Raw genomic sequence first — 18,880 nt, forward strand, 5'->3', positions numbered from 1 at the left:
GGATCTGCGAGGACGACAGCGACGTGCTTTATTCACGCGCCAGCCTTGTGCCGAACGCCGTGCCTGGCGCTCCGGGGGCTCCGCGAATGGAGCGAACGCGGAGGCAGCGGGCACAGGGAGGCCGAGGGGCTGGCGGCCGAGACTGGGGCGCTTGAGGAGGCGGTGCCAGACCATGGCCGACGACACGGGGACCGGCCCTGACACGCCGGGAAGAGCATTCCGGATACGGCACGTCGGCGGTCCGGGTCTCCAGGTCGGGGCAGGGGCGTGTGGCAGGTGTCTCGCGGGCAAGGACGGCGGGGGCGAGTGATGCAGGGAGGCCGCGAGCCTGGGGGAGCGGGCCGGGGTTTACCCGGAGCGGTGGGGCGCCGCCGACCCTGTTAGGCAGCGCGGGGTTTGCACCCCTGGGCCCCCATCCTTTGCCGGCGTCACTGCTTTGTGCGTCGCTCCGGAGCTGCCTTCGGTCAGGGCGGCTTCTCCGGAGTCCGCCCGGCTCTGACTTGCTGCTCGTCCTACGCTTAGGGCTCTGAAATCTGTCCGCGTTGTTTGTCGGTTAAGGGAGAAGGACGCTTCCCGCAAAGGCGGTAGGGTCCGAAAACAGGCCGGTGGCTGCCGCAGGTCGGAGCGGGGAGCGGCTGTGGAGGACACGGGGGCATCCTGGGGGCGGGGGCGGGATTCGTCTGTGTCCTGATGGTGCCCCTGGTTACACAACTGCGGCCTTTGGCCTATAGTGTAAGAACTTGCACTGGCCCGTGGGGCTCAGTTGGTTGGAGCGTCGGCTCGTGGACAAAAAGGTTGCCGGTGCAAATCCCTGGCGGGGGTGCGCACCACAGGCAACCGATGTCTCTCACTCTCTGAAATCAATAAACATGTCCTCGGGTGCGGAGTGAAAACAGACAGACAACTCATCTTGCACCCGGTTGAGCGCCGCCTGCGAACGAAAAGGTCACGGGTTCGATTCCCCGTCAGGGCACCGGCCTGGGTTGAGGGCGGGGTCCCCAGCAGGGGGCGCAGGAGAGGCAGCCACCATCGCCGTTTCCAACTCCCTCTCCCTCCCCCTCGCTCTAAAAATAGATTTAAAAATATTTTTAAAAATATATAACAATTCTCACAGAACTTCACGCCACAAGGTGAATTTTACTATAAGTAAAAATGGTAAAATGAAGGAGATACAAAAACGAAGAAGAGAATGACGTCCTTGGTAATGAGAGCAGGACGCGAACCCCGGGAGGTTTCCACTGAGAGGGCGCGGCAGCCCCACCCTCCCCTGAGGTCCCCTCTTGCTGGTCGGCCGCCCCGTCCTCCCGTGGGGCCCGCTCCCTGTACTGCCGCAGGCGCGGGCCGGCGGTTTCAAAAAACGTCTGTGAGGAGCCTTGTTTCTAAAAGACCGTTTCCAAAGGCCACCGCTCCAGGCTGTGTTGTGGCCCCCCAACTCCCGTGTCACGGCCCTAACCCCTAGTCTCCCAGAAGGTGGCTGTTTGGGGCGACGGGGCCTTTAAAGAAGCGATTCAGGTTCAATGCGGTCATCGGGGTGGAGCTCCGATCAGGCTCTCGTTCTTCTGGAAACGAGCGAGCGGGACACAGACCCACACGCAGGGGAAGGGCCGCTGAGGACGCGGGGCGGTGCCCGCAGGCCGAGCAGCGGGGCCTCCGGAGAAGGCCGCCCGCCAACACCTCCGCCTGGGATTTCTGTCCTTTAAAAAGCCACTGAGCCTGTGTCCTTTCCTTGGGCGGCTTTGCGGGGCCTTCCACCCTGTCACCTGTCCCTAGGAGGCTGCCTGTGTCCCTCCCAGCTGGCCTGTCCTCACCTGGCCCTGCTGTCCCGCTGCTTCCACCTCAATGGCAGAGCCTGCTCTTTCTTAGCAAAACTTGAATCGTTCCCTTCTCCTCAGGCCTGGGCGCCTGCGCGTTCCCCCCACAGGCGCCCGAGGCCTAGGGGCCGCTGACTTGCAGGGAGCTGTGTTGGGCTCCCCTGGGCTCCCCCTGGCACCTGGCCTTCCCAGGTGCTGCTCAGGCCCAGACCCAGGCCGGCAGGGGAGCTGAGCCAGGCCTGGCCCCCAGCCCTGTCCAAGCTGACCTGGCGGATCGCACTGCCGGACGTCTTCTGCTGTGAGGACCCCTCAAGGCTTGAAAGTTGGTTTGCGAAGAGGCACCAGGAGCAGCCGCTGCTCCGCGGGCGGAGGGAGGCGGACCCGGCTGGAGTTTCCCAGCTCCTCTAGGCTCCCCGACCCCGCCCAGCCCGGACTTTGAGGCTGAAAGATGAGCCCACAGCCACTAGGCGAGCTTGTTTTATTTTGTTTTTGTTGTTTTCTTAATCCTCACTTCAGGATTTTTTTTATTGCTTTTACAGCAAAAGGACGGGGGAGAGGGAAATACCGACGTGAGAGAGACATTGATCAGTTGCCTCCCATCCACACCCTGACTGGGTCAAATCCACAACCCTTTGCTGCACAAGACAGCGCCCAACCAACCGAGCTACTGGCCAGGGCTGTGAGCTTTAAAAAATCACTTATTTACGCTTTAGGGTAGGAAAAAAAATTATCCTTTACTCTTTTTGAAAAAAATCTCAAGTGCAGTGCACTGGCTAAATCACACCCCAACGAGCGGCCCTGGGGGGCGGGCGCAGGCGGGAGCAGCTGGGAGCTGCAGTGGCTGCGGCCCAGCCGTGACTCAGCACCCGCGGCCGCTGAACCACCACCCTGGAACTTCCAGCGGCGTCACCCGATGCAGCTGCTGCCCGGGGCCTTTCTCTGGGGCCCACAACCTGCGTTGCTGGTGTGGCTTCCTTTCCCCCAGAACCCGGACGGAAGGGGTGGAAGCCACACACACGTGCCCTCCCTCCCGGAGTCTGGCTCTGCTCAGGGTGGGCTCCAAAGAGCGGGGCAGCCCGGACTTCCGGGGCGAGGAAGGTGGGCTCTGGGTCCCCCCAAGGGCGGGCCAGGTCGTGGGGTCCCCACACCTGCCTCACCGCGTCCCTGCCCTTCGGGTCGGGGCTCTGTGGAGTCGGCTGAGTCACAGCACACGCCAAGGGGAGGGCCCGGGCCTCTTGGGAGGGGTGTGCTTGGGTGGAAGGTGCTCGTGGCCCGTGCAGGACTCGGTGGCCCTGCGGCTGCGGGGAGCTCAGGTCCGGGCGGGAACCCTGGGGATGGACCTGCCTCAGTCTCGTGAAGCTCCTGGCTCTGCATTTCCGCGCTGATTTCCCTGCACCCCAGCCAACCCCGGGGTTTCTTTCCTACAAACACCACATCACTGACTTCCAGGAACGTGGACTCCGCAGCTGCTGCTGGTTCCCGTCACAAGCACTGGGGACAGGGGCACATCTGCTTGCAGTCAGGGGCCCAACTCGCTTCTGGGGGGAGGGCGGTGTGGGTGGCGCCGCAGCCAGCAAGGGGCTCGGAGGCCACAGGGCAGGCCCAGGGCCTGCGGACACGGCGCCCCCGCCCTCTGACCTCCTGCTGGCCCCGCTCCCACTTCAGGGGCGGAGTGAGTGTCCTCTTCGCGCCTCAAGGGCCCGCTAGCCAGGTCAGAGCCCTGGTGGGTCCCCAGCTCCTGTCACGAGGCCAGTGGCCCCTGATGAAGAACGTTCTCCTGGGGGGAGGAGGGACAGAAGGCCCAGGACTTGGGTCCATCGGGAGAGGCACTGGACAGAACACGGGCTGAGCAGGCCGCCCTGCCGGCCTGGCGGAAGGAAGGCTGGGAGTGTTTCCCGGGGGACCGAGCCCCCGCAGGTGCCGAGAGGGCCCGCAGGCCCTGACCCCCGGGGAGACCGGCCCGGTGCCCGGTGCTCCAGGGTGCTGCTGGCTCCCCTCGCTGCTCAGCCCTCAGTCCCGGGAGGCCTCAGGCACCCGGAGACCCAGCCACGCCTGCCCGGCTGAGGCCTGAGCGCTCCCCAGGCGCGGTCCCGGGCACAGGCCCCCCCGCGGGCGCGGTGCCCGCATCCTCCTCAGTCGCTAGCCCGCGGGGCAGGGGCGCAGCTTCTCGCGGCTGCCGCAGGCAGTCCTGGCCCGCCCGGGAGAGCGGCGGGTCCCCGGAGCCTCTCTGCAGGGGGACGGTGTGGGGTTTGGGGCCAGGAGGCCCACGGCGGACGCTGTCCCGACGCTTCAGCGGCTTTCAGCACGAGGTTCTGCCCCCTGAACCTGAGGGCGGCAGAAAGCGCGTCTGGCAGGAGCGTTGCGGGGGGGCCGGGCCGCCGCCGCCGGGAGACCAGCAGACCCCCTTCCCGTCGTGCAGGCTCCGGGGGGCTGCACCCCCCCGGGGCCTGGGGAGCGGTACGTCCGCTCCCGCCCGGTCCCACCGCGGGCGGGGGAGGAGCTTAGCGCTGTGCGCACGTGCGCGGCCGGGGGGCGCGGCTGCGGGCGGGGAGGGGGCGGGGCTTCGGCCGCCCTTTCCCGCCGGGCCCCAGACGCGCGCCCCTGGCCCAGTTGCGCCCCCTGGGGAAGGCAAGGCCCGCAAAGAGAGTAGAACCGCTTTGTGGGGTCCTGGCTTCACACGAGGTCGGGCCGAACCTGCGGCACCTCCGCCGCCGGCGGGGGACGGGGAGGAGGAGCGACCTCCCTGCCCGGCACACCCACGAGGGGTCGCGGCGGGAGCGGGGCTGCGTCCCGGCCGAATGTGCGCAGGTGGCCCAGGAGGGAAGGAGGCACGTCCCCGCGCCGCTGAGGGAGTGCGGTTGCTGTTGAGGGGACAAATGACCCTCTTCCACATAGAAGAAAAAAGTAATGATGTTGTTTTGGGTGCGGGCCACAGGGACGAGAACGGGGCGGGTGCGTGGTGTGGGCCCCGCCTCCCGCCTCTGCAGGCAGGCACTTGCCACGTGCGCGCCTCTTTCTTTGGCTCGAGCGACGCCAAGTTGCGAATGGAGTCAGCTGCGCCCTTCCCGGTTTCGCACTGCCACCAGGTCGGCTCGGAGGGGCAGTTCCCTCTGCCCGGAACGCGGCCCTTCCGCCCTCCTTCCGCACACCCCCCAGCAGAACGTGGCGGGCCCCGGGGCTGCTCTCCCACCCCGGGAACCCAGGGGCTCCTCTGGGGGAGACGCCAGGGCGCCCCCCGGGGGTGCAGTGTGCTGGTCCGCGGCAGCAGGCAGCCGCCCGGCTGACGTTCTGGGGCCGCCGCCCTCTACGGCGACCTGGGTCTAGCGAGTGAGTTCCAGAGACGGAGGACTCAGCCCAGCATTTAAAATAACGAACAATAAACGCCAGGACCCGAGATGACCCTGGGCAGTTGGGAGCCGGCCCTGGCGGTGCGAGGAGCTCCCCCCACCTCAGCCCCCCTGGGGCTTCTACAGTTCAAAGTGGACGTCTGTTCTGCTGTCTTCGCACCTGCACCCACCAACACCGGCCCTGATGCGAGAACCTGCGGCTGTTACTGCGCAGCTGCGACCGATCGCGCCGGCTCCAGCCCCAGGCGAGCGTGCGGGGCGGGCGGTGGGGGATGCTGACCCCCTGAGCTACACGCCCCAGGCCACGCCCGCGGCCGGATGAGTCCCTCCCCCGTGTGGACGTTCCCCAGCAGCCCCCCTCCGGAGGCCCCTCCTGGGCCTGGGGGACGCGCCGTCCACCGTGGAGGCTGTTGGCACGGCGGCGGCCCCTGGAGGGGCAGGGAGACCCTCGGCGTGGACCCTGCCTGGCTCTGGGCCACCAGCACAGCAGGCCCCCACCCCAGGCCCATGGCCAACCCACTCTGTCCAGAAAGACCACGCCGGGCGTGGACGGAGCGTCCGTGCACGCGCGTGCGCGCACGTGTTGCAGGACGCCTTCTCCCCTTCCGTGTCTGTCCTGACACCACCTCAGGGCAGGGTACGCGGGAGCAGGGCTCGGGGCGGGGGGCGCCTTCCCTGGGCCCGTCCCACCAGCTCAGAAAGTGAAATAAAAGGCCCTCCCTCTCCCTTTACCATTTTCCACACTTCCTTCTTTGAAGGGATCATGGGATTCAGACACGGTTGTTTCCCGGAAAGAAGGGAGGGCGTGCCTGAGCCGGGCGCACCCTGGGGTTCCCTGCCACCGAGGCTGCTGTGAGCTGCAGCCAAACCCCGCCTTGCGTCCCCCGGGAGTGCTCAGGGGGACGGGAGGTGACAGCCCTTCGAAATGCCTCTCCTCCCCTCGGCCCGCACCACGGCCCGCCTTTCCTTCCAGTAACTGGGCCACGGAGTGTCCGCAGCAGCTGGGACCAGTTTCTGACGCACGGGCACCCAGGTCCCTGTCCTTCCCTCCGGGACGGCTGTCAGCCAGAGCCGCTGACCCCCAGGCCGGGCAGGGCTCCCCGCCCCCCTCGGTCGCCGTTCCTGAGGGAAGCATCGTGCCTCTGGGAGAACCCTGTGCTCCAGATGGGTCAGCAGACGAGGGGACGGGAGGGGAGGGCCACCGCCACCCCCATCAGGAAAAACTGCCTGGGGGCTTCTGGTAGCCGAGAGCAGAGCATTTTCAGGACGGCCCCCTTCCCTTTGAGGACAGGGACGTGTCCACTAGAGACAGGCGGTGTCGGCTCCCCAAGGCCCAGGCGCCAAGCATCCCAGGCCAGAGCCCGGCCGGCCTGCAGGTGGCCGGCGCACGGGCCGCTCCGACTGGAGGACTCTCAGGGCTGCGCTGGTCATCTTGGGGCCACCCATCCAACACACTGCGGCACGTCACCCCCAAGGAATCCATGATGTTTTAATTTGATTTTGTGTTGGACCGTGTTCTTGAAAAGCACCTTCTCACCACACGAGGCTGCTTCTGACACTTTCTCAGGCGGGAACAGCAGCCACTGAGACGGGACCCTGTGGAGAACTAGAAAACCACAAACCAAGAAAACAGCTGTCTTCTGCAAACCACCTGCACACCCACACGTACACGACGCAGCGAAGTAACTCGCGGGGCACTGCCTACCGGGCCGGCGGGGGCGGGGGCGGGGGGGTGTGCGTGGAAGCGTGCGCTGGTGGGCGGCCACGTCCGGCACAATGACCAGACGCACACTCTGCGTTTCTTTGAAAACATTTATTGCGCACAAAATGGCCCATTCCCCTTTGTAGCTCAGTTGTTAATTTAGAACTTTTTCTTTCAGTTCTCTGCCTGTCACTGCTGGTTGACGCAGCTGGAGCGAGCTCCTGGGGCGGAGGCCCGACGCGCCCCGAGCAGGGCACACCCCTGGGCTCCCCGCCACGGCGGCGCGGGTATGGGCACCTGCTGTGCCTGGGCTCACCCAGCCTCAGGCATTTCAGGTAAACGTCAGCCCCGCCCCCCTGGGCTTCGAGGGCACCTACCTCTCAGGAGGAAGACCTGCCTGGAGCTGCATGCGTTTCCAGAGCTGGAACACGTGGGATGCAGCGTGTTGCCAGGGCGTGAAATAAACCGCAAACCAGTGGTTATAAAACGGGAGTTTCAGAGAGGGTCGTGTGGGAGCCGTGTGCGGGGACCTTGCACAGGCCTGTGGGTTTCTACAGCGGCTCAGGGGGGCCCTCAGCCCCCTCCCGGCATGGAAAGCAGCAGTGTGTCCCGGAGGGCGCAGCCCCGCCTGCTCAGGCGCAGTGACGCCTCGCACCCCGCGGCATCAGGGCCTTCAGAGGGCCCACTCGGCGCACAGCCCCCTGCCCGGGGGCAGGCAGGGCACGGCTCTCCTGGGACACAGCCAGGCTCTGAGCCTCTGAGGTGGAGGGTCCGGAAAACCCTGCGCAGGCAATCAGGTTCCTGTCCCAGGTCCACTTGGATGGAAGGCTGGGGACTAAAGATGGAATCCAGAGAACCCTCCTCTCCTCCCCTAAGGAGAGAATAAAACCAGGACGCTGCTGGCCTCCCCCAAGCAGGACGGCAGGCAGACCCGTGGCGGCTGCTGGCAGCGTCCCGGCCGTCCACAGGAGGGCACGGCCACGTGAGGGCGCGCGTCCACGTTGAGGCACAGTGTGGTTCCCCGTGGAAGTCCCAGGTCGGACGGACGCCCCGTCGGCCCTGCCCTCAGCTGGCCTGGACAAGCCGCCAGGCCTAGTCCTTTGAGCGTTGGCCACTCTGCACGGAGTCGGCTGGAGGACCCCCCAGGTTTCCTCAGACAGCAGCTGAGCCGTAAGAAATGCCCCCCTGGGTCCCCACGAAGGCCTGGGAACCGAGGGGTCTGGGCCAGAGAGGCTCACCTGAACCCCAACAGCTGCGACCCCACCTGCTCGCTCCCTCCTGGATCTAAGGCTGGGCTGGGGGGACCCCCATCGGAGGGGCCCGCCCGGCATGGGGCCGCCAGCCTGGAAGAGGGCCTACCCCCAGCTTCCTTCACTAAACGTGTCGTGGGAGGGGAGAAACCCTGGCACCAAACTGGAGAAAAAGGTGGATTCTGCAGAGTGGGGGTTCCCACAGAGGCAGGCGGCCGCACCGGAGCCAGAACGTCACCATGGCAGGCGGTGGTGTCGGCATCGTCTGGCGCCAGAGCGCGTGCAGGGTGCCCATCACCGCCACACCCGGTGCCAGGTGATCAGTGTCTCTAACAAAGATATAAAAAGGAAGTCTTTTTTTTCAAGTATTAAAAAAATAATTGACAGAAAGAGTCAGAAGCGGCTGAGTGTCTTGCTGGATTGTCAGCTTCACCTCGATGTGCAAACGCAGGGAAACACCCGGAGGGCGACTCCCGCCGGAACGCGGCCGCCTGTCCGCCCGCGGGGCTGCGTCGCCTGGAGCCAGGGCTTTCCAGTGTTACAATGGTTGTGACTTAAAAGCAAGATGCAGCAATGCCAGGCCTCCAGCTGCAGCCGGGGCAGGCCTGGGGCGTTTGGCCACGCGGAGTCCAGTGTGTGGTGGGGGCCGGGGGCGGCCCCATGCGGGTCCTCCTCACGCACGTAAGGAACCCGGACACGGGCCCTCGGCGGCCCCGCAGGCCTCAGTTCACAGGCAGCTTCCTGGGCCGCCGCCCTCATTTCTTTGGTGCTGCTCTGGGGACAGGAAGAGGAGGCCCCTCCCCTGTGTGCGGCTCCCCCAGAGGCTGTGGTGTTGGCAGAGGGAGCAGCCGCCTGCTCTCGTCGCCCGAGGCCGTGAGCAAAGGGGCAGCGGTCACTGCATGTCCCGGGGGACGGCGCAGGCCTTTCTCCTTCCCGCGCGGCGCCTCTGCCCCTGTGGCCTGTGCTCCCTGCAGCGGGCAGCCGGGCGAGCGACCGGAAGGAGGCAGAGCCGCCTCGGACAACCCCCTCCACCTGGGGCTCCCACCGCGTAGATGCCTGACGGCACTTGGGAGGCGCGTGGACGCGAGTGCCAGCCAGCGCCCCGGTGGTGCCGGCCTCCTGGGCTCTTGGGCCTGGGTGGCTGGAAGGCCCAGCCGGTCAGTGGCGGCCGCGGGCCGGCCAGCGCGCGCAGTGGGCGCTCAGGACCAGTTCAGGCTGAAGCCCTTGGCCAGCATGGCGGCCTCCAGGTCCCGGTCCTCCTCCTTCTCCTGCAGCCGCTGCTCCTCCAGCAGGGCCACCAGCGCGTCCCTCTGCTCCACCACCTCCAGCATCTCGTTCAGGATCTTCTTCTCCTCCGACAGCTCCTCCTCCGTCTTCAGGTGGTCTGGGAGGCGGCAGAGGCGGCAGAGGCATCAGGCCCGCGGGGCGGGGCCCAGGCCCGGCCCGGCCCTCCCGGGGTGGCTCGCCCGCGGCGCCCTTACCTTCCACAGCCATCCGCTCCCGGAGCTCCTGCTGCAGGCGGCTCTGCCGGTCCTCCAGTTCCAGCTCCCGGGCACTGGGGAGGCAGGCAAGCCAGTGACTCGGGGAGCCCGCCTCGCCCCAGTTAGGACGGAGCGGGGCTCCTGCCGCCACAGGCACTGAGCTCCCCGTCCCCCCGTGGCTGGGGCCCTGGGCGGAGGCCACTCACAAGATCATCAGCTCCGACTCGTAGCGCACCATGGCGTTCTTCTCCTGCACCAGCCGGAACCACTCCTGCATCAGCCGGGGGTCGTCCTTCTTGCCCATGCCTGCGGGGTGGGGGGGCGCGAGTCAGGCGCAGCGGGCGCTACCCGCGGGCCCGCAGCCGGGCGTCACACCGGGGCCAATGTGCAAAGAGAGCAGAGCAAGATGCTGCTGGAACCGCCAAGCCAGGTCCAGTGTGCCTGCCACCCCGGGGGGCCGTGCCCACCCCGGGGCCTAACGGAGCCTGCGCTTCCCGCTGGTCCTGCCCAGGCCCGGCCCTCACCCCTCAGTACCTGGTCACCGCGGGTCAGGACCTCTCCTGCTCAGTGGCTGCCCTCTGGTGCGTGTTAAGTGCTGTGCCCTGCGTTTCCCTTGTTCGTTCATCTGACCCTTATCTGGCCCTCGTGTGCACTAAGCCTACACACTGGCAGGTGTGAGTTCAAGCACCACAGCCGGCCTCCGAGTCCAGCTCCAGGCCTCGGCTCCTCCTGGGCGCCGCCCCCTCTGGCCCGACAGTCCCCGGGGGGTCCTGCATGGGACACGCCGTCCTTGCCCAGTGGGCCGCCGGGTTTCTCACTGAGGGCAGAGCAGTGCCAGCCGACCCCCGGCTAAAGGAGGGATGTGCGGCTCAGACCCACGCCAGCAGCGGCCTGGCCCCGCGCAGCGGGCCCACAGCAGGGGGGCGCGTGAAAACCCCACGGGACCCAACTGCCGAAAGACGGAAAACGCCTTTTCCTCGGAGCACAAAGCAGCCCCCGTGAGGTCCTGCCTGAGGCAAACGACAAACTAGTCACTGGCTTTTCAGTGCCTCCGATCACAAACCGCTTGGGGAATTTCAGGAAAACTAGGAGCTCTCTTTCCAGAAAAAAAAAATGCATCTATAAACATCCAACAACTTCTCACAGAGCTTCAGGGTGTTCGCGGGACCCCGAACCCCATGCACTGGCCCCAGGTGAAGAGGTGTTGGACTAGGGAACCCTTCAAGGTACTGCCCATCTTAGGGGTCACTTGGTTGGTTCTCTCCCAGGAAAGAGCAAACCCAGAGACGCACGGAGAACACCCTCGGGGGGACAATCCTCACGCGCCCAGCTCCTTGCGCGCGGCTCCCCTAGCCCTCACGCCTGACTTCCTCGCGTGCCGATCAAAGCCGCACCCCCCCTGCCGTGCTGTCCACTCGACACACAGGCCCAGGCCGGTTAGAGTCTTTCGAATGGCCTGGCTCTGCAGAAGCAGGAACGGGCCCCTGGGGGCGGGGGCGGGGGGTGTTGGGGTGCGCACGGCGCCCTGGCATGTGCAGCGGTGCCCCCGTGGAGGCCCTGGCCCTGAGCCCTGCCTGGAGTGCTGGCCGAGCCGGCTACTGGGGGGTGCGTGCCGGAGGGTCTGGGCTCCCCCCACCCCAGCAGACTTGGTGCCTTGGCTGGTAAAGCAGCCCACAGCTCAGTTCCGCGCATTCCTTCTGAGCGTCTCTGCACAGGGCGCCCGCGTGCCCGTGGAGGGGCCCCGAGGCATGCAAGCTGTGCCGAGCGGCAAGCCGTGGACGCACCGGGCGGTCTTCCCCCCTTCCCCCGCCCCCAAATTCCACCGGGGGACACCCGAACACCACTCATGAGCTTTGGCACACTGTTTGCAGCCAAAGAGCAAAGGTACGTGGGGAGGCAGGTGAGAGTCCGAGGCGAGCGGCCTGCGAGCGGAGGGAGCAGTTGGCGGAGGTCCGTCGTGACCGCAGCGCCCGCCGCCCCGCGTGCCTTCGCAGGGACAGTCTCAGCACAACAGACTCGAGGCAGACAGACTGAGCACACACACGCACACGGCAAGACAGGGCAGAGAAGTGTGCTTGGCGGTGGTCTGGGAGGGGGGCTCGGGGCGTCTGCGCGGACCAGTCTTCGAAGGACAGTATTCCTCGACTCCACCCGTGCGAACCACGGCCGCGGGGGGCCCTGCCTGCGCACCTGGCCCCTCTCCCTGCTGGGCTGGGGCTGCGGCCCGACCTCGAACGGCGGAGCCACGTACGGGACTCTCTGCTCGGCCCGGAGGCCCCTGGTTCACTCCACACCCCGTCCTCCCCTGAGACAGTCGAAGGGATACTGTGCCTTGTGAGAAACTGCCGCACACTCGTGGAGTTTGTAACAGGGCTCCCGGGAGTGAGAGAGAGACAGACAGAAAGAGAGAGAGAGAGAGAGAGAGAGAGAGAGAGAGACAGCTGGGTGGTGGGACCCTCCTTCAACTAGAGCCGCTACGGCCTGAGGCAGCGGGGACGGGGTTACGTTACCTTCCTGGACACAGCAAGGGCAGAAGGAGAGAGGTCTACGCCGTGGAGTCCCGCCACTGGGCTCAACTTCAAAAAGGACCAAACAAGGAAGAGGAGGAGATGGAGAAAGACACACGGAAGAGGAGGCGGAGTGAGGGAGTGGGGGGGGGGGGGGGACGGGGACAGGGACAGTGGAACGGAAACAAGCAGAGGACAAAAAGCATCGAAGTGAGAAAGGTGCAACAAGAGGAAAAGAAAAAAAAAACACAAGAAATGGAAAAGCAGAAACAAGGGAAACAAAGTCTACAAATGAGTTAAGTCCTTTTCCAGCAAGGGACTGAGCAGGCTCAGCACAGGGCAGCCTGAGGTGGGCGTGGGGCTCAGGGAAGGCGCCTGGTGCCTGCGCCCCTGGGCCGCCCCCCTTCCCGCAGTCCTTGCTGGGATGGGGGCGCCGGGGGTCACCACACCGGGGCCTTCGGGTGCTGGGCGCTGGGTTCCCTCCTCAAACACGCCCCAAGCCCCGGACGGGCCTGCTGCTCAGCCTGCAGGTGTGGCCTCGGCCGGCGCCCCGTGCACTCCGGCACGGCTGAGCAGGACCGGGAGGGGCCCACCGGCGTTGGCAGCTGCCCACGCTGTGACGGCCTGCACCCCCCACCCCGCCAATGCACCGCCCCCCCCCCCGTGCCGGGGAGCGGCACCCCCTTCTCTTCTGTTCTGCCTGCCTGCAGAGGAGCCCAGTGCAGCAGTGGGGGGGCTGCCGCGCTCTGGGCCGCGGGACCGGACACACCAAACCCACGGGGACAAGGCTGACAACCGTGGGCGGGGCACCTCGGGGGCCGAGCGCTGACGGCAACCGGGGGGGAGCCCCGCAGGGACCATCACAGAACCACAGGGACACGCTGGGGACTCCGGGGCGGGCAGGGGAGCGGGCGGCTCTCCTGTGAGGACACAGCACGAGCAGGGAGCCTGTTCCAGCTGCCAGACGGGCAGACGGGCACCTGGCTCGGGGCCGCCGCAGGCCGGGCCCTCCTCCCGCCCGGGCCCGCCCCTGCGCCGCGTCTGGTTTCTGGTGAAACGCGGGGCTGCAGGCAGAGCCGTGGGGGCGAGTGCGTGAGACGCTGGGCACACCCAGCACCCTCAGCAGACGCGACGGCTGCGACCAGGGACCAGCTGGGGTGGGGGTGGGGGATGGGCAGACGCGCTCCTCTCTCAGCACACGCAGAGTGCGGCCGTTTTCCCTTCAGCCGCCTCTGCTACTCCAGGAGCACAGAGCCCACGCTGAGGACGCCTGGACAGACCCCCGGCCTCCCCCGCGCAGGGCACAGGGACAGGGCGCGCCGCCGGGACACCTTCGGCTCGAGCCGATCGCGTCCTCACAGACCCTTCCTCCACAGGAGACACAAGGGCACCACAAAGCCCTCAGAACAGAAATCAGGAAATGAAATCAGAAAAGGGCACTGGGTGAGGCAAGCATTGAAAAAAGGGAAAGTGACCGCTGACCGCGGCCGAGGTGGAGGGGGGCTGCGGGCGGGCGGCCGGCTGCCTGGGGGGCCCATGAGCCTGCACCGAGCAGGGCGGCTTCCCAGCCTTCTCCGCGGGCCCTGCAGGTGCCCGCTGCTTGAACGGTCAGGAAACACAGACGCTGAGGGCGGCTTCAACAAGGACCCGAGGAGCAGCCGACAAGACGCGCCCCATGCGGGGGGTGTGCCGCCTCGGCCTGGGGGGGGGGGCGTCTGATGTGGGTGCCTTCTGAGAGGAGTGGGCCCAGTGTACACATTCAGGGGCAAAGGCGGCGTCGAGCTCACCGCAAACAGAAGTTTAAGAACTTTAAATGCTAAAAGGGGGGCGTTCCTTTGTAATAGCCGCTGCCTCCCCAGCTCAGACCAGCTCCGCACCCTCGTGGCTCTGCAGGGGCCCCAGGGCTCCATCTGGCGGGGGCTCCCCGCCCTCCCTGCCCTGCTGCCGGCTCCCCCGGGCCGTGGCCTCTGCCCTCAGCGGCAGCGCCTCCTCCCGACCTGGGGCCACTAGCCTCGACCTCCGGGGGCAGGTGACAGGGACCTCGCGAGCAGCGGCAGTGAACCGGCACACGGGCAGGCTGGGCCAGACCCGTCTCTGCGCCGCTGACCCTCCCAGGGCGGCCCCGGCCTCTCCCCCGGGACGCAGGCCCTGGGGCTCTCAGCACTGAAATGTGGTGCAGCCCGGCCCACACCCGGTCTCGCTTTCCTGTGCTGAACGGATGGTCTGCCCGAGGGGCCGGCAGCGGCTCTCGGAGGGTCTCTCGGCAGGTGGCACCCGGACGCTGCCGGGCGCAGTCGTACGGAGACCCCGCAGTCTCTGTAGGTGCCCAGGGCGGGCGTGGCCCGCTCGCCACACTCCTGCGCCACCACGCCCCGCCCCGCCTCACTCCAGGCCCTGCCTCTGGGCTGCGGGGGGCGGGGGATGGCAGGTGACCTTCTGGCAACCACCCTCCCCGCACTTGTCCGTTCTGTTTCCATCTTCCTCCGACTTCCTCAGATAGGTTTTGTCTCAGACACTTCATCCCGAAGCCCTGGACCCCCCCACCCCATCAGCTGACAGGAAACCAACCACCAGCCAACACGCAGAACCCGAGCGTGGACATCCACGCCAAACGCACGCAAGCCCAGCCCGGTGCCTGACCCTTTGGCTGTCAGAGCCCCAGAGACTGGGGCGCAGGGAAAGGCCTGGCATGCGTCCCATGAGGAAAGGTGAGGGCGGGCGACAGCGTGGATGGGCCGGCTGCCGGCCAGCATCCAGCCCGGAGTCCGCCTGAGGCCCGCCCCGGCCCCAGGCACAGCCCTGGCCCCCTCACGGCGCACAGTGGCCGACACCGCAGGCTCATGCTGGATGGGCCCTCCGGCAGGTGGCCGGCTGGGTCCCCAAGGTCCCCGCTGCTCCCGGGCAATGCTGGCTGTGGTGGGGATCCGAGGGACCAGCACCACACACCACAAACACCGTGAGGAAAGTGGGCGTTTCACGAGCTGAGCCCCCACTTACAATGGCGTTTCCGTGAGAACACAAACTCCAAATCCTCAGTCTCGGACGCCCCGCACTAGCGTCCTCTTCAGGCGTAGAACCACCCCCTGCCCTGCAGGTGCACCCTGGCCGTTTGCCGCACAAAAGCCTCCCAGGTGCCCCGAGTTCAGGCCGTGCTCCCAGCGGTAGGTCGGAGAAATCCCGCCTGTAGGAAGAGGCTCCTTTTGATTCTGCTTCCTCTGGGCCTCCAGGGTACTCTAGGGGCGCCGCCTCCTCAGGCGCCTTGGAGGCTCTGCCCTCCCACGCAGGAGCCCCGGCCTGGTCCCTGCAGGCAGCCGCGTGGCCTCCCCGCGACTTTTGTTCCTCGTGCTTGTTTTGGGAGGTCCCACCGCTACCCATACTTTGCAGCGAGACGTTGTATCCACTTCGTGCTACAGACAGTACTGGCCTTCGGTTCTTTTGTTCCTGAGATGCACCAGGGACATTCCCTTCCAGGCGCCAGTTCAGTGCACCGGTCCCACGCGCAGGTGCCGCCAGCCCAGGGCCAGGCGCCCTCCGGGGCGCAGGTGCAGGTGCAGGGCCTGGGCTCTCACCGCCTCGCTTTTCCAGGCCGCCTTGGCCCCGCAGCCTGGCAGTGGGGAGACCAGCCACCTCTCCTCTGACTCGGGCTGTGCTGGACTCTCCTTGCTGCTCCCGCCAGGACGCCTCTGGGCTCGGCAGCACCCCTGCACGGCCAAGCGGCCTGTCCCGAGCCAGGGCAGCAGCGGTGGCGGCACGCCGCCCCATGCAGGGTCAGGCTGGCCAGCGCTGGGCGGTGAGGCGGCCCAGCGGACAGGGGTGGGGACACCTCGGGGGACGAAACTGTCTATAGGACGGAGCTCCAGGGAAATGAACAAATTAAAGAGAGGAAAAGAAAAAGAAAACAGCAGCATTCACGACCTGAGATCCAGCACGCCCACTTGTACATAGACACACACGTATGTACACAGGAGAATGCTGAGAAACTGCAGGAATTCTGAAGTTCCTAAGCAAAGACCGAGCCAGGTTAAGGGTCAGGACTGAGAAGACAAGCCAACTCTGCCCACAGCAAACCGAACGAGCAGACAGGACAGGAGACCCAGGGGGTGGGCAGGGGGCCCCGCCCGCGCGCCCCCCATGCCCCCCACCCCCCGGTCACCAGTGGCCGGGAGACCAGGGTGCAGGCCACGCACTCCGTTCACAAACCACTCGCGCTCTTTGAAAATTAGGTGTGGGGTGGGGCCAATGGTTTACAGCTTTGCGTGGGAAATAACAGAATTAATACTAATAAAAGAATAAGCTGTTTCTGGTGCCCACATCTGTGAACCTACAGAGCCGGCCCAGGACAGGCTCCCTGCGCAGGCTCCCGGGGACGGGGCGCAGGAACAGAGAAGGGATCGGGGTCTGCGTTCCAGGCCTTCCCCAGACGCGGTGACTGCCAGGCGCACCGAGGACGGAACGCTGGCAGGGTCTGAAAGGGGCCTCCTCTGGGCCCTGCTCCACCGGGGCCGCTGGGAGCAGGGCTCTCTGCTGGGGACCCCTGATGTCCATGGGCAGGGGCTTCCCTCCTGCTTCTGTGGGGCCATCGGAACCTGCGGGACAAGTCCGACTGTCACGTGGAAGCGGCAGGCGCCGGAGGCGGAGCAACGCGTGGGTGGGAGTCAGGGAGCAGGACCGCCAGGCATTCCCCCGTCCAGAGGACACGCTGAGCTTTTTTCTGCAAGATCTATTTCATTTCCCCCAGCAATGTGTTGCGATTCTAAATCTGAAAGGCTCGCAGCTGGAGTTCAGGGACCCAGAAACGAAAACAGCCAGCAACCTCTGTTACGCAGGCAATGGGGACAGAGAAACTAAAACACACGCAGGAGGCAATCAGTGAACTGGGAGAGAGAGGTGAGCGTTACCTTAAAGAAACGGGTTTTCGCCCTGGCTGGCGTGAGAATAAAAAAGGGTCACCAGTTCGATGCCCAGGCGGGACGCGGGCCTGGAGGGAGGGCCGGGCGCCCAGCAGGGGGCGCACAAGAGGCAGCCACACGCGGATGGTTCTCCCCCCCTTTCCCTCCCTGGCTGTCTCTAAAATTAAATGAAACCTTTAAAAAGAAATCGGTTTCCACAGTCCCATCCAGGAGATTTTACATTAAAAAAAAGAGAAAAAGAACCACATTTTCACACATTGAGGTTGACTTAGAAACGACACGAACGTCCCCCGAGACTGTTAGGAGGAGGCAGGAGAGGACATTAGACAAGAAATGGGGTCTGTTAATCAGAACAGAAGCATCAGCCCTTTCACAGCATCGATGGCCACGAGCGTGCAAGTGGTCCTGGGCCACCCACGGGCCACGGGGGCAGGGGGCAGGGGGCAGGGCCCCTCAGCCCAGCAGCGGAGCAGGAGCCAGCTGGCTCCCCACAGGAACCGCAGAGCCGGCCTTGGGGCTTTGGGCGGCTGAGACAATGGGGAAAAATGAGCACGGCTTCCGCAGCTGCTGCGTCTCAAGGCCACGTGCGGGCAAGGAGCCTGCGGGGGATGGGGATGAGCAGGCCAGGCCCCGACCCCGGCGCGGGGACCCGGCCTGGGGAGACGAGGCGCGTGGGCCGGACGCCCCTCTCCCAGTGCAAGTGACGCCCTGGGCCGGGATGTCCTCCCTGGCGGCGACTCTCCTGCTTCCGAGGGCCTGTGCGCCGCCTGGGTTTCTGAGGTTTCTGGCTTGGGGGCCTGGGCTGCAGATCGGCCACCTGTGTCTAACAGCCGCCCAGGCCCCCATGCTGGGGGGTTGGCCACGAAGTCGACCCCGGACACAGCGCCGAGGGAGGGGCATTGTGACAGGCACCTGTCACCACGGCCCCCGGTCAGTTGGGCTGGTGCCCCGGGACACCGGGGGGAAGGTGGGCCTCGCGGTGGGTGCCGGCTGCCGGCTGTGCGGGCGCAGTCAGTCACATTGGAGGCAGGGGCGAGGCGGGGCGCATTGGGTGTCAAACCACCGAAATGGCATCATAAGGACCAGGGTGCAGATGCGAAGTTGGTGGGACAGGCAGCCTTTGATCGTAAGCAGCCCCGGGCAGCAGAGCCGCCGCCACTGTGCCGAGCTGGAAAAGAGCCGGTATTTTGCCATTCGGTTGCCGGGCTGATTGCTTCTTGCCCTTTGTGAGCAGGGGCGGGGGGGGGGGGCGGTCAGCAGGGTTAGTGCCAGCGACAGGGGCTGCCATACATACCGCCCAGGTGCAAGTCGACGAGGCCACTGCAATGGGACTCTCCCCAAAAGTCTACAACAGGAACCGATGCAGACAGTTACCGGACCCGGCAGCCCGCCCACCCCCACCCCCCGCACTCCAGGACAGGGACGCAGCCGGACGGGGAGGGCAACGGCCGGGAGGCGAGCGCCTCCCGCGCACGGACAGGCTTCCTGCTGGGGGGCCGTGCTCACTAACCCACAGGTGACAGAGCCGTTAGCAACTCCAGTGACCGGTGAGGACGAAAGGCCTTGGCTCTGTGGGGAGCCCCGGCCCTGCTGGGACCTGACTTCACCTAAGGAGGCTCACAACGTCCCAGGGCAGCTCAGGGGCGGCGCCTTCCCCAGTTACCGGGCTGCTGACGCCCTGCCCTGAGGGCTGGACACAGGACGGAAACACCCTGGAAACACCTCGCAAGGCCTCCGGCCCTCAACCGTGAAGGCGGCCAGAGAGCTCCGAGGACCCGCACACGGTCCCCCTGTGAACGCGTCCCTGCAGAGCCCCTTCTGCTGGGGGGTTGCGATGAAGGCGATGCCGCTCCTCTGAGGTCGGACCCCCAG

General features: G+C 66.2%; 1 protein-coding gene across 4 annotated transcripts in view; it reads right to left on the minus strand.

Moving 5' to 3' along the window:
* Positions 1 to 8,827: 8,827 nt before the first annotated feature.
* MICAL3 (microtubule associated monooxygenase, calponin and LIM domain containing 3) overlaps positions 8,828 to 18,880 on the minus strand; it is a 118,661-nt gene continuing 108,608 nt past the window's right edge. For 3 of the 4 annotated variants that reach the window (XM_054586589.1, XM_054586587.1, XM_054586590.1), the window contains 4 exons: positions 12,102 to 12,167; positions 9,798 to 9,897; positions 9,592 to 9,665; positions 8,828 to 9,494 (listed from right to left, as the gene is read on the minus strand). In XM_054586589.1, coding sequence (XP_054442564.1) covers positions 9,310 to 9,494; positions 9,592 to 9,665; positions 9,798 to 9,897; positions 12,102 to 12,167 — 425 coding nt within the window. In that variant the 3' untranslated portion in view covers positions 8,828 to 9,309. The remainder of the gene's footprint in view (positions 9,495 to 9,591; positions 9,666 to 9,797; positions 9,898 to 12,101; positions 12,168 to 18,880) is intronic. The other variant, XM_054586591.1, reaches the window with a different exon arrangement.

This window comes from Pteronotus mesoamericanus, unplaced genomic scaffold (assembly GCF_021234165.1).
Source record: "Pteronotus mesoamericanus isolate MK-2021 breed Mesoamerican mustached bat unplaced genomic scaffold, CSHL_Meso_final contig_94, whole genome shotgun sequence".
Lineage (NCBI taxonomy): Eukaryota > Metazoa > Chordata > Mammalia > Chiroptera > Mormoopidae > Pteronotus > Pteronotus mesoamericanus.